Source organism: Musca vetustissima, unplaced genomic scaffold (genome assembly GCF_032173495.1).
Source record: "Musca vetustissima isolate MV318-11 ecotype Yass unplaced genomic scaffold, APGP_CSIRO_Mvet_v1 utg12664, whole genome shotgun sequence".
In the NCBI taxonomy this organism is placed as follows: domain Eukaryota; kingdom Metazoa; phylum Arthropoda; class Insecta; order Diptera; family Muscidae; genus Musca; species Musca vetustissima.
Window position 1 is genome coordinate 207,632 of NW_026885900.1, and position 14,951 is coordinate 222,582.

The 14,951-nt window shown below is 33.6% G+C and overlaps 3 protein-coding genes across 3 annotated transcripts; 1 reads left to right on the forward strand and 2 right to left on the reverse strand.

Moving 5' to 3' along the window:
- Positions 1–735: 735 nt before the first annotated feature.
- LOC133333226 (UPF0489 protein C5orf22 homolog) lies at positions 736–2,077 on the forward strand. Its single transcript, XM_061541554.1, has one exon. The coding sequence runs from the start codon at positions 736–738 to the stop codon at positions 2,050–2,052; it is 1,317 nt and encodes a 438-aa protein (XP_061397538.1). The 3' UTR covers positions 2,053–2,077.
- A 1,074-nt stretch (positions 2,078–3,151) lies between these two features.
- LOC133333227 (uncharacterized) lies at positions 3,152–4,264 on the reverse strand. The gene is made up of 5 exons (XM_061541555.1): positions 4,214–4,264; positions 3,811–4,152; positions 3,478–3,752; positions 3,353–3,412; positions 3,152–3,296 (listed from the first exon to the last, which is right to left on the reverse strand). The coding sequence occupies exons 1-5, from the start codon at positions 4,262–4,264 to the stop codon at positions 3,152–3,154; spliced, it is 873 nt and encodes a 290-aa protein (XP_061397539.1).
- A 266-nt stretch (positions 4,265–4,530) lies between these two features.
- LOC133333216 (protein Gemin2) lies at positions 4,531–5,393 on the reverse strand. The gene is made up of 2 exons (XM_061541544.1): positions 5,178–5,393; positions 4,531–5,106 (listed from the first exon to the last, which is right to left on the reverse strand). The coding sequence occupies exons 1-2, from the start codon at positions 5,391–5,393 to the stop codon at positions 4,531–4,533; spliced, it is 792 nt and encodes a 263-aa protein (XP_061397528.1).
- Between the last annotated feature and the right edge of the window lie 9,558 nt (positions 5,394–14,951).

Sequence of the window (14,951 nt, forward strand, 5' to 3'; positions counted from 1 at the left end):
AAAAAAAATTAAATTAAAAAAAATATAGTATAGTATCTAAATTCTAGACCCGATAGAATATGGGGAGATTCTATCGAGTCTAGAATTTAAACAGTTGTGGAGATGAAACTTCTTCTGAAGAAATTATTTCGAGTAAGAAATTTAACATCTGTATTATAAACACCAATAGCTAATTCCGATTGTATAAATCCATACATGAGTTGCAGAATCGGTTCGATGAGAGCAATAACGAAATTTTCTTTAATAATAGATTAAATATTCATAAAATGGTGGAAAAAATCATAGATATTGTTCCTTTTAAATTTGTCGTCCAAACCTTGTCTGCCCGCATTATAGCGCCACCAACAACTCACTTATTTTACGCTTCCAATTGGAAATAAAAAATATGTGATGGTACATTTTGTTGGTACTATTGTGTCAAACACGCTTCGTTCGTATCGCACTCTCTTTTTGCTGTACCTTTCGTGCATTTCTTTGTGCCCACACTGATTCACAGTAATGAGTTCGTTTACCTGTGTGTGTTTTTTCCATTATTTTTTGGCAATATACGTTGGTTTTGGTTGTTTCATTGTCTGGCGCTTTTTAAAGTAGAAAAAAGTGTGTAAAACAAACGCGCAAGTAATTGAAGAAAACATTTCGTTCGGATATTCTTAATATTGCTGGTGAATTGTCTGTGGAATTCTAATAGAATTATTAGCAAAAAGAAAAAATAAAACAAAAGTGGGCCAAAGTAATATGGATTCAGCGGTAGAGGAGAACAAACAATTGGAGGGAGAGTCTTCGACAACGTCGTCGTCGCCGCCGCCATCGTCGAACAACCCAAAAAGTGAAAGTTTTAATGAGGAGCCAGAAAGTTCGGAAGAACCACTCAGAAAGCGTAAAAAATCAGCAGACGAATCACAACAGGATGCCTTGGTTACTTCGACGGTGGGTTTGAGGCGTTTCAAACGCATCCCCATTTTCATTGTCGACTATCACAATGATGTATTGGAATTTATATACCGGTGTCTGGCCTCAAGGCATTTGCCCCTGGAAAACAATACGCTGCTGCACTTTGACTCTCACCCGGATATGGTGATCTCGCGTGAGATTCCAGCCAGTTCAGCCTATGACAAGGAGACCATGTTGGCCGAGTTGAGTATTGAAAATTGGATAATGCCCGCCTGTTATGCTGGCCACTTTAATCGTGTCATTTGGGTTAAGAATTCGTGGTGCCACCAAATGCCCGAAGGCAAGTACAACTTCAAAGTGGGTCACAAAGAAGACAAAATCAGTGTGGACTGCTGTCTCGATTATTTCATATCGGAAGGTAACTACTGTCAAACATCTGAATTGGAGCAGCCACGTGATATGGAGTTACACGTTATCAACAATGACACCGACAAAGTGCCCGATCCCAAGCAACTGTTGTCTTCAGAAGATTCCCAAAATTATATTCTGGACATTGATTTGGATTTCTTTAGTACTTCGAATCCCTTTTTGGAAATCTACAAGGATGCCAACTGTTATGAACAATTGAGCCAGATATTCCATTTCGAAAGTGCCACAGAATCCACAGCTGTGGGCACCACCGAGAAGCGAAAACTCCAATTGGAAGCCTTAAAGGGTGTCTTTGAATATCTGGAAGAGAAACGTTCATTCGAAGGCATTGAAATGCCCGATCCAGACATAGTCAGCAAGGAGGTATTCGATCGAATTGTTGCCTTGGCAGAATCTCTCCAAAAGTGCTATGCCGATGATGAAATTGATTGGCTTTTGATTTTCGATTCGGGCAGTACCACAGACACTAATGGTCTACCTCATCACATCAGTACAGAAGCTGAATTGGAGACATACTATGGCCAATTCAAAAAGTTCCTTACCCAATTGCCCCACCCACCAGTTCTTATTACCATGGCCTGTTCGGCGGAGGATGATTATTGTCCACGCAACCAGGTGTCATGTATACAAGAGAAGGTTGTCCAAATACTGAAGGAGGTATTTGGCGATAAAGTCCATGACAAGCCAATTTTACATTACATGGATGATGAATGGGATGTAATGCAGTTGTAAAACAACCAACAATATTTAGAACAGACGGAGCTATTAGAGAGCGTAAAGTTAAACACAGGACTCATGCAGTTTATTATAATTATTATTGGAGGCAGACACGACGATGTCGCCCTTCTCTAACACACCAGGCGACTGCAGTATTTTGTCTATTTTATATTATTACAACTATTATTTTATTTAGCCCTTAAGTTATGTAGCATAAGTTATAAAATTTATAAAATTTTATTATGATGATGTAGGAATCAAATAAAATTTGATTCATTTTGATTGTAGTAGCAGTAAAACGATGATTACCAACAATGACAAGGACGACGACTTTACAAAAACACACAGTGACATCAAATACCAGATGCAAATGAACTTGACATTCATTTATTAATAAAAAAGAAACGGATATTTAAACAACAACAATAGAATGCAATTGTTTATTTGGTTATTGTCTTGTTTGCTATATGTGGACGATAAACACCCCGAAAAAAAGAAGTCACTTCGGGTTGTATGTATTGGATTTGGCTAGCAATATGATTAGATGATTGTGATTCACAAAATTTAATACGCAAAACACACTTTGCAAGTTCATTGACCTAATTTTGTTTGTTCTATATCGAGATAGATGATAACCACCAACCTGTCTGACAATAGATAATTTTGATTCTCTCAACAATCAGAAATTTGCTGGGGAGGAGGAAAAAGGAATAAAGAAAAGACATTTCAATTATGACTAATAATCTTTAAATGGAAATTAATGCTCCTAATCAGAAAATCTAACTCTATGGATGGTATTTTGATACTTTCCACTCTGTTAATGAGTGGTAACAAAATTATTTAAAGGATTTTTCTAATAAAAAATAATACCAAAATATTAATTTGTAATATACGTTCGCCCCTTGTTATCTTTTATATTTGAAGCCTACATTGAACATTTCAGTAATTTGTAAACATTAAATCTGGTACCTTTGTCATACAAGTTTCCCATATTCGTCTACAGTTTTTTTTTTCTAAAAGAAAGACCTATGCTATAAAATATTAAATTAATGACCAATTTCTAAGACCAGAAATTCAATTTAGCAAAATAAATATTTATTAGAAAACGTATTTCCTATCTTTTAAATACGTCCTTGTACTGGCGACACAATTCACAACAATCTCCACTTCCATGTTGGATTTTGGGCATATCATCCACACTTGGGTCTTGGGCCAGATCATATATTCCAGCTGAGGTTTGGGTATTAATAGAAGAGCAACTGTAAATATTAGAAATATTAGAGATGCTGTTATTTTTTCCTTTTCTTTCACTTACGTAGATACCATAGATACCCTCCTGGAGTTAGTTTTGAAAATGGGTTCAAATGGTTTTGAACTAAAATAAAAAAGAAAATATAATAAATAGGTTTCTGTTGATAAACTTTATGTTCCATATCTCACCCTGGTAAATCCCGAGCATGGCAAACAGGTCTCTGTTTACGTGGTCCATGGCATTCCAATTCATCATAAGGGTCAGCATTTACAATACATGGCCTTTGATAGCAATGTGTTTTTATATTACAATTATTGTTCATTTGTTTAGACGGCAAACCAGTAAAAGGTTTACGAGCATGTTTTGTAAACGATTTCAATTCCTCATTGATATTGCCAACGTTGAATATTTTATCCTTAACAAAAAATTCAGCAGCCAGTTCGATTTTTGGTGCTATGATACCCTGAAAAAATTGCTCTATTTAAAAAAATTCGCTTATTGAAATGTGTAATGTAATTTACCGGAAATGCCGTTGTTGTCTTCATAAGTAATTGTTTAATATTGTTATGGGGACAATGTAATTTGGGTTCCGATATTTGTAATAGATCCATAAGACTTCCTTGATAATACGCCAATCTTCGGCCACTTTGCCACAACGTAATTTCCAAAGGCTCTGTATGCATTTGACTAATCAATGAAGCAATGGAGGGAGTGTTTTTGAAGTAACCTTCCATTTTATAATGGTCATGGCATAGTAATGGAAAATATGGTTCCATGGCCCCAGTACGAAAGAAATAGCCCAAGGTTTTAATGGTAACCTCCAAATAGCCATGGCTGCATAACCACACTCCGGGACAGGTAACCTTTTTATGAGCAAAATTGAATGCAAATTTAATTGGATGAAAATGGTTTCTAATTGCTTACTGCTTGTAGTTTCAATTCAATTTTTATATGAAATCTTTGTTGGTCCGTCATTGTAAATATCTTTGGTTAATAAAACTAACTAAATGCTAAAATAAATTCCTTTGTGTATACTCCCCTTGCAGATTGTTGCTATGCTTACAATTTGTTGCTGGCCAACGGAAAATTGGACATGCGTTGAAGTTATTTCCATAGCTATTCGAAAAACCTGTTGCTCCTTTTTTAATTTCTTTGTTTTTTATTTGTATTTATTACAACAATTGACTTAAATTCTATACCTATTAACTCAGATTTTATCTCTATTTGAATGGGCAATAATTTTATACAAATTCCATCAAATCTAATTGATCAAAAAGTTTCGCAATGAGATATATGAACAAATTATATGGAATGGCCTTTTGAAATTCATGAGATTTGAGGCGACTACGTAAACGCATAGCGGTACGTGCAATATCTCTTAATGTAAAGTGGACATTTGGTTCCAGAGGCAGATGAAGGCAACTTAGCACCGCATAAAGCCAACAACCCAACCATTGTTCACTGTTGCTTAAATCTAAAATACAGTCGTTGGCAGCTGCCGAACTGGATGAACAAGCAACCTCCTCCATGTGTTCTCCTTTAAGCCATTCTGAGATCATTGTCAACAATTGTTCCAGGGTACGCTGTTTCAGACGTAAGATTACACTAAGTGTGGGTTGATTTTCACGACAGAATTTTAGCCAGGCATCTTCATCACTGATCAAAGGTGGTTCCAGGTTATTGTCGTAGTTGTGCGAGGCTAAATGCTGGCGTAACATGAGGATTTTTGAACGTGTGCGCAGGAAACCTTGTGACTGGGCATCTTTCCATTCTCGGGTGGGCAGCAAATCACGATCCACAACAATGTCAGGGCTTAACTGAAAAATATAATAAGAGGATAAAAAGATTATAAATGAAATTAAGCTTCAAATTATTTGTGAAAGCTTACCTCAAAATCTTCCAATTGGTTTTTGACACCATTTACCGGTTTCACCTTTTTGGGCGGTTTAACCACCACCGCTGGACATCGTTTGCGTTCGTACAGCATATGCATTAGAAATTCCTCGCCATTTTGTGGCGGTGCTGTGGGATCGAAATTTTCTCCAGGTTGCCGTATTTCCAATGCTTGTTGTTGAAATGTTTCCAAATCTTCATCTACTTCCATTCTATTTGAATTTCTTTGCGAATTTTGAGTTGTAAACAAAAAAATGCCAAAGGAAACAATTGTAAATGCTGTTGGTAAAAAACGTTGCTAGTGTAGCCTAAAAACAGCTGATTGGCTTTTGGCGGTTAACCGGTTGCATGTTTATGTGCAGAGTTGTATTTTTAGTACTTCTTTTTGTAATGTTGGAGTAGTGTGGTTATTGGAAGACGTAACGTATAAGTGTAAGACTCTTGACCGTTGCTCTTCCTAATATTTCGAAATTAAATAAGAAATTTGGAAGTAATTAAAATAGAGGTGGTAAAAAATTAATTGATTTTATGAATTTTAAATGCAGCTCTTCTCAGTCTCTTCTCAGTTACTATGGGTACCTGTGCAACAATGAAGCAGAAATGACAACCAAAGTCCTAAATTATCATAAAATATATGATAATTTATCTAGTGGATGGACAATCCACATTCCAACAAAAAGAGGATGCATTGGATTTTTTGTTCGAAATCATCAACAGTGTGATTAAAATAAAATGTTCTTTACATAGTAAAGTGCAATAATCCAGATTGCAACAAAGAGTAATCATTGTAATTTTTCCAAATCATCGACAGTTTGATGAAAAAAAACTCTTGAGTGAATTTTTTTTTTTTGTTTATTTATACCATTATTGGCACTTTTCGCTTTAAATGTAAAACTTCATCACGACTTTCATTGCTATTATAAAATTTATTTAAGGTAGTCTGTGTTCATTCTCCTTCATACACATTAATATTTCAAATCTGTCAAAATCTAATTCCCCAATAGGGTAATATCTTGAACTTTTTTATGTTCGAGATGTGTAAAAAACTTCCTAATTAACTGAACTTTGCAAATTTTTTCTACACAATTTAGTTTTTATGTAAATGTACAAAAATCAACAACTACTACAACTGTTTTATCTTCCACTTAAAACATATTTACACAAAATGTGGATTATTAATGAATGTATAGATGGTTGTTTTCATAAAGGTAAAACAACAAAATATTCATATGCTGCGTATGTACACCGTATAGAGAAATAAAACACTTCATAATAAATTCAGTTTAGAAAAGTTGTTCGTTTGTTGTTGTTACTTAATTATGCACTAATCAGCTTGGGTAATATATATTTTCCTGCTCATTTGTTGCTCGACGTGTGGGAGGAGTAGGAGGGACAGAATATGTTAGTTTGAATAAAAACATACAGGGATAATGTACAGGTGGAATTACTTGTTACAACGATATAGGGATGCCAGTTTTGAGATTAGTTTCATGGAAAAAATTTAAAATCTAATATGGAGCTAACGTGTTCAGTTGGCGTATTTTAATTAAAAAAAAATGGAACTGCACGCAAGTAACATCCTTAAAAATTACTGATTAAACGGACATACCTATTTTTACAAATTTACCGAATATTAATCGAAAACTCCAATCCAGTAAAAAAAAGTGTTTTGAAAGGGCTCATTTGACAGTTGTGTTAATGAGAGGTTACGAATTCTTATTGGGAACATTTACACAGTGAAGTAGCGTCACCTGATTTTAAGTAATATGTTTTCTGACCACATGGGCAAATTTGACAATACACAGAACAATTAATTGATTTAATTGGTAATGATTTGTACATTTTTTTTTCTAGATTTTGGTCGTTTACCCAAAAATCCAGTAAAGAGAGTGAAATAAAAGATCAGATCTCACAGATGTAGTACGGAAAACTTACAAATTCTTACTGAAACAATTCTCCAGTGTTAATCAGCTTATTAAATTGTTACTAAATGACATTCGCTAACATTGTCACAATACTTTTACGTGAAGAATCAGCCCCAAAATCTTGAGAATCGACATTTCTACCCATACACACAACTAAGCATTGTGTCAGACAGACAACTAACTAGGTACCTTTTTTGACTTTCTTACTTTAGTCGAGAAACAAATACATATAAGCTGGGGGGAAACATTTTGCCCGCAAGTTACAAAACATTCCCTTCCTGTAGTCGTAGTCTCACAACACACCTACTACCAAAGTACGTCTCTCACGTTGGCGTTTTATGGTTATTAACACACAAGAGACTCATTTGTTTTTGGGTATTTTTTTTTTTGTTTTTGCTGTTAAAGAATATAAAGAGAATGTTAACACACGCACTCAAAAACCATACACGTTCCAATGTAAAACAACATTCCATTATCATCGTCCTACAATCTGGCGGCTAATAGGAGGGAAAGTACGAGTGTGTGTGCGGTTTTTTGACTTGGTCAGGCATCAGCCAGTAGGAGTGTTATATGGGCGTGTATTTTGTACCATGCCATGTCTCGGAAGGGGAAAGGATATGTGGAGAGTAGTTTTTTTTTGTGCTTTTGTTTGTTGAGTTACCCTTTAAATATGCTCGTTTATTAGCTTGTTATATAAAAAATCATATGGTAGTGCTGCTTAAGCTTTCACAGATTAAATTAACACAGTGGATAATGACATGTGGCTGAAAAATTACCGGCTAAAAGAAGGAATTTCTGTTTTTATTTTGAAAGTGGTTGGTGGATTGGAAGGGTAATAGAAGAAGTTCGTGTTTTTATTTTATAAGTGGATAGAATGGTTTGCTTCTCTACAAATCCGGTTCCCTTAACCGTAAACACTTACCTTTTAATAGAATCCCATACAATTAATTTTGGACACATATTTTCTTTTCAATATTCAAATATAATTTTTATTGTATTTTTTTCTGTTGGATTTATGCAAATATTTGTTTATTTTTCTTGTTAAATTTAGAGCTATTTTTGTTGTTGTTGTTTATTTTAAATAATACCTTTAATTTGTCTTCTTACACTCTATATATGTTTGCTTGCATGTTATACATAATTTGTTTTGGGGATTTCTTAGCAATTTTTATTTCTTCTTATTGTTGATCTTTATAATAATTTATATAATGTAACTAATATAGTAATATAAACAATAAAAGGAATTTACATCTACCAATTACCATTTACTTTTTTATTAACTATAATAATTATAATGATGATGAATATAAAAAATTTCCAATATATTTGAATAATTTGTTTAAAATTTTGTTTTTGTTCTCCTCGCATCTTATAAACTTAAATAATTAAAAGTAATATTCTGTTATTTTTTTTTATTAATAAATAATTTATTTTCTGTTTTTGTAATAATATGAAATATTAAAATTACCTTTTATTACTTCTTTTTTGTAACACATTTTTAATTAATTTTGGGAAAATATTGTTTTTGTTTTTTGTTCATAATGATTTTAGCATTGGGATTAGTTGGTTTGGATTATTTATTAATTTCTTTTATTTTTATAAGCTTTATGTTTGTTGTTAAGTCTATGGGATTTTTTGAAATGATATTTTAAAATAGATTGCTTGATTTCGTAATTTATTTATTATGAATAGCAGGATATGTATGCAAGTTTTTTTTTAACGAAGTCTTGAAGAGAATAATTTTAGAAATAGGGAATATTTTTAAAATTGTTAGAATGCCATTTAATTTTTTCTTACGATCTATTGGGAAAATTAATGCGATGTTTATTGAAGAATTGATTGTTATTGCGGGACTAATACATCAATATTGAAGGGAGTAGTTCTAAATATCGGTTTTTTTGAAAGCATACAAATCCTTGTGAGTGCACAGTTTGCGGATAGTGGAAACCCCAATAACATTAATTGGGTAGATATGAATCAAATATTAAGCAGTCGTGAATATTCAGCGGTTTTTTTGGGGAGCGTATCGGAGGAAATGACGAGGGGAGATTTACACCCATGAATAACCAATTCCTAGGTCTTAGGACACCTCCTTCCCAACGCTGGGGTATGAGGCTATGCCATCGTCCACCTGAAATCCTCTCTCAAAACACTTCGATGGAGTCCTTAGTTAACTCTCTTTTATAAAGATAAAATGATATTACTCTTGATGACAGAAATGCGGGCCTGTGTTTAATTGAGGAAACCGGATCCTTCCGTCACAGTCAAGAATGTATCGCGACCTACCACTGAGAAATCACTAAGACCAATGTTTGTGGGAGATGATATAAATCTCGGCGAATTTTATACCATGACAGGCAGTGAGTTGATGCTGGTGTTTATGACCTTCCCATTGAAGCAACCACCAAATGTGCCAACACTAAATATGACTCTCACAAAAATATTATCACTGTCCAGTTCTATGAACTTCTTCTCTGTAACTGAAATAGGAATTCGATCGTCGATCTCAAATCTCAAGTTTAGTCCGAAGTTCTCACATCTACCCGAATGATATTGGGAAGAACTTCTTGATCGAAGTATTCAGGCATTGCGCATGAAGTTGCCTTCAGCTAACCCTCCAACCGAAGAGACAACTGTGAGTAGTCCGAGCCGATTTGGAAAATGATTATACCCGTCCCGTCAGTTGAACCTCTGCAACCGGCAGAGGGATTCGATTACCGATAAGGATTACCTTCAGATCAAAAGGAACCTTAAGGGGACCCCCCCCATTCTCGGGGTCAAAAATATTGTTGATATAATTCGAATCTACACTAATTAAAGAATGTCCCTACAAAATTTCAAGTGAAAATCTCAAGAACTCTTGAAGATATAGGCGATTTATTGTGTCAGCATCAGGTGACGGCTGAAGGGCTTCTCAAATTTTAAACGCGTTTTTCTCTAAACATTTTTTTGCGAATGGCGGGCACGATAACTCAAAAACTAATAACCCAATCAATTTCAAATTTTTACACGATTCTCTGTGAGTGTATAGCTATCGTATGAACTAGGATAAAGCCAATCGGTGAAGATCTTCCTTATTTTTTGACTTGGGCTTTGGTAAAAAATCGGCGATTTTCCAAAAAATATTTTTTCAAAGGTCCACCATTTTGTTAATTTTAGAGCGAAGTCAATAATCCTAGTTCATACGAGAGCCAGACATGTACTCTTTCTAACACCGTTGGAATTTTCGGATTCCGATGTTCCAGTGAGGATTTATCATGCCCGCCATCAAAAATAAGGACTTTTCTTTAATTACAAAAAACAACAACAAAACAATAACAAAATTTTTTTGTAAATTATTTTTCTTCTATTTTAAATCTTCAATTATATATGTGTAAAGTTACAAACCTTAACAAGCATTGGTATTGATATACCAGCCCATTGAAAATCTTGAAAAATTAAAATCGAGAATGGGTGGGGTTCCCTTAAATGTATTTTAAAGTTCTTACGGAACTACCCAAAGTATTGTAAAGGACTTATTGATTAAAAAAATTCCGACGCGGCGTATGAAGTTGACTGCACACTAACCCTTCAATGGTAGAGACAACTGTGATTAGTCCGGCACTGATTTGGAAAATAATGCCCGGTTTTTCAACATTCAAGATATTTGTATGGGCTCCTGAATGTTGAGAAAATCTTGACATCATCTATCACCGCGAAAGTGAGCACGGGAGGGTCGAAGTTGACTAAAAGGAGAGCCCGATAAAATGACCACAAAAAAAGACGGTCAAGGCGCAACCGCCTCATGGTTTTTATGCGCCGGTTACGTGTACGAAACACCTGCCAACAGCGACAAGAATGAGAGAACCAAAGGCCCCAAAGACCGATATTAAATCATAGCGACATTGTTGCTTAATCAGGGGCTCCCGAAGACTTACTAGGTCAGGTCACCTTGTAAAAAGACATCAACTCGATTTTGGGATAAATCTGACTCACTATTCAAATTCATAGCCAATTTTTACATATTTTATTCTACATAACAAGTCACAAGGCAGAGCTGTATTTTTACCTTTGTTGACCTTTGGATACGTAGTCGATCGCAAAAGTCGACTTTTCGGTATTTGCCAAATGTAAATTTTTAAACTTTTCGATTTTTAACTTCGATCTTTCGATTTCGACAACCCTGTTCAAATTATTGTGAAAAGGTAAAATAAAGTTTTCATTTTGTAATTTTTAGGCAACTTGAACTTTGATATTTATGAAAGTCGATCTTGCGCTCAAAGATCAAAAATCGACTTCGACGTTTAGATTTTTCAATACAAACAGTCATTTAATCGAGAGTCGATTTACTTATACCTAGTTAAAACATACCCTACCTAGTATTATTGTGCCATGACTTTGAATACGACAAATTAAATATGCCGTTCAATCTTTTGCAGTATAGAAAGTCTTCAAAAAAAAAACTTCCACATGGAAAATTCTAAACATTTATAAGACTTCGTTTTTTATATTTGTTTTCAAACAACTTAATACCATCTTAAGGAGTGATGCTATTTGTAGGTGTTTTATGTTTCTTCTTTTGTATGCATTGATATTTGTTTTAATTCCTATTGCCTTTTATCTAAATTTATGACTTTTGATATTTGTTCATATTTATTTTTTATGTTGAGTGTATTTATTTATTCTGGTTATTACATTTTTCTTTACAATAAAATATCAGCAATGCAGTATTTAGTTATTTTCATGGATATTTTTTTTTTTGTATTTTTCATAGAATTTTTATTACTTTTATGCAATTGAAGTTTTGCTTCATTTTTTATCTAAACTTATCTAATTTCATTTCATTTAAGATGAATTTCAATCATAATAATATTTTTTGTTTCTAAACTAAGTTGGTTTGTTTAATTGGAAAGAAGATTCTATAAATTCGAAGCTTAGAGTATTTACTACAATAATAATAATAATAATATAAAAAATTGTTGAGATTGTTGTTGTAATGTGTCCACATAGGTTATATGTATGTAAGTAATAAATATACAGGCACTTTAGTAGGTTAATAAAACAAAACATAGAGGAGTTAATAAAGAAAGAAAATATTATTATTGTTTATTTGGTAAGGCGGAAAATTGCAGAAGAAGGGAATGAAAGCCAAAGCAATTAAAAAATCATTTTAGCAATTAGTAAAACAAAATTTATCCAAATTCCTTTTTTGAAATTCCATAGAAATGCAGTATTATATTCGTTTTTAATTAAAAAAAGAAGACGAGGTAGAGAGTGACAGACACGCTATGTAAACAAATTGTTGCCAAAAATTTGTCTACTTGTCATTTGAATTACTCTCACAAGTGGCCATGGTATTTGTAAATAAAAGCTTATTATGAAACAAGTGCTGTTGCTGCTGTTCGTGTTGTTGTTGTTGCTGTTAGCATATTGTGTTGTAGAATTAGTAGTAGACAATATACGAGAAACAACAACAACACTGCACTCACTGTCAAATTAACTAGTCACAGAGACACACACATACACCCGCACAACAGTTCTAATTCCAAACATGATAACACACATACTTACATACATATTGTATGTCATCTTTATTGCACTTGACGACGTCGTCGACAACAACTAATGCTTGCCTTTTGTAGTAGATTCTAGTAGATCTTGTGTCAAGTATGGCAGAGCTATGTAATACGAGGGGTGTAATGGGAATTTTTGGTTGAAAAGGGAAGATCTATGTAAAATATATTATTTTGAAAATTTCAATTTTAAGACCGAGTTGCCGGGAAGATTAGGGAATACCTAGAATTTAATTATCCTCTTTCCACGAAATAGTAAATCTATGAATTGCCATTGAGAAGTGGATAGAAATAGGAACTTCATCTTTCGCGTTGCAGAAATGTTTAATAGTTCGCTCTTTTACTGTCAAAAATTACGGGAGCGGAGTTATGACGACATAGAAAACCTTAAAATACCCTCAATTTTTGGACATGTTTCATCTAAACATCTAAAAAAATAAATACAACAGTTTGGTGAAACTCTCCTCAGTATTTTTGTGAAATTCAAAATCACAATATAAATGCTTGCATATTTATCTGTGTTTGTCAAAATTTGGATTTTATAATTTGGTGCAGATCAACGTGACCTACTACATGTTCCTTGAGGCAGATACCAGGGTTGTATACCATATTGTCCATATAAATCGGTTGTGTTCCACATTTGAGTAAAATAAGGAACTGAACTAAATGGAACTAGTTCATACGCTAACATAGTTCATATGCTGACCCAGTAAACAGTTTTCAGTCAAGTCTGATCAATATAATTCAAAGGAACTATTCCGCAAAAGGAACAGTACTAGGCCCGATTTATTCATTTATCTAATTCTAATTACATTGTTAATAGTTCACAACATAGTTCGTTGATCGAACATAGACATTGATACGAACGTTTACAATTATCTTCCTTCATTAGCTGAATTTTTACAATTTAAAACATTTTTTAGACCAATATTTGCAGTTTTTGGGAAATATAGGCGTAGAACAACATAAAGTGAATGGTATGGAACTAGTTCATACATTGTTCATAAACTCTTTTCATGGAATCGTTCAATTAAACTAGTTTTTTCAATTTTTCAATTTTTTTTCAATTAAACTAGTTTTTTTTTAACTAAGCAACTCTAGAAATCACACACCAATAGATGATCAAGTAGTATGATCGTTCTAGAACGAATTCAAAAGAATTATTCTGCAAAAAGGTACCCATCATTTCTGTCTTAGATTCGGCTCTTTTTGTTCTTGTTCACCTAGTTCCATTTGATCCAGTAGTCCATCTAAGTCAATTTAATGAACGATTGAACTAATAGGAAAAGCTATGGAACTAAATTTTCATTTTCAATTGGCGGAGCGAACCGAAAAAGATCGAACCGCTTTAGGATGTTGTCCAACTCTACTTATCACTGATGTATTGTTTTATGGAATATATGAAATTTTGTTCAGAACTCGTACCGGATATACTTTGTAGTCTACCTAGAGATTTCTTTTCTAAACAAATCAGCATATTTTGGCTTACGTCTCTTATTAACATATATATTTACATTCCATTCTTATTAACCCATATCTTCTTTTTGTTCTTTTCAGTTCGTTCAATTCAATTGTTGAACTTCGAATGGGGTAAGTAATTTTTCAATTTTATTTCAAATCTTTTCTTAACCAATCTCATGCTTGGTAAAATTGGCTTGGCCTCAGTAAATAATGAAAATTGTAACGTCTATATTCCATATTTAGTTTTTAATTGGATCTTTTCGGAATCTATTGCTTCACAAATAATTTGTTTTTCTCCTGCTCTCCATCTAACCAACCCTTATGTTAGTTTCGTTTCCAGTTAAGTAGATGATTGGAATAATGTACCCTGTTCTAGGACCTCATGGCTGCCATCTATCGTTGCCTAGACACTATGTCTCATTGAATTTTATGTAGTGGTTAACTAATCTCACGTTTGACAAAATGGTCTGCCCTCAGCAAATCACGAAAATTGTAACGCTGAAGAATTAATATTAGATTTTTTGTTTAAATTTTCTAAGTTCCACAGCTTTAGGGATACATTTTTTAATTGGTTCTTTAAGGCATCAATTGATTTATAAATGATTTATTTCTCCTATTACTACTCTCCATCAAACTCGATTAGCCGTGGTGTTAGATTTGTGTGCATTGTATTTATTCCATATTTGTATGCTGTAACCTGTCCTAAGACCTTAGGGCTGCCATCTATCGTTGCCTAGAACAACATCTCATAGAATTTTGTGCAGTGGTTGGGGTCTTTACTAATTCAGTGTTTCCATTTTCCTCCGAGTGACCCTATCTACTGTCAACTTT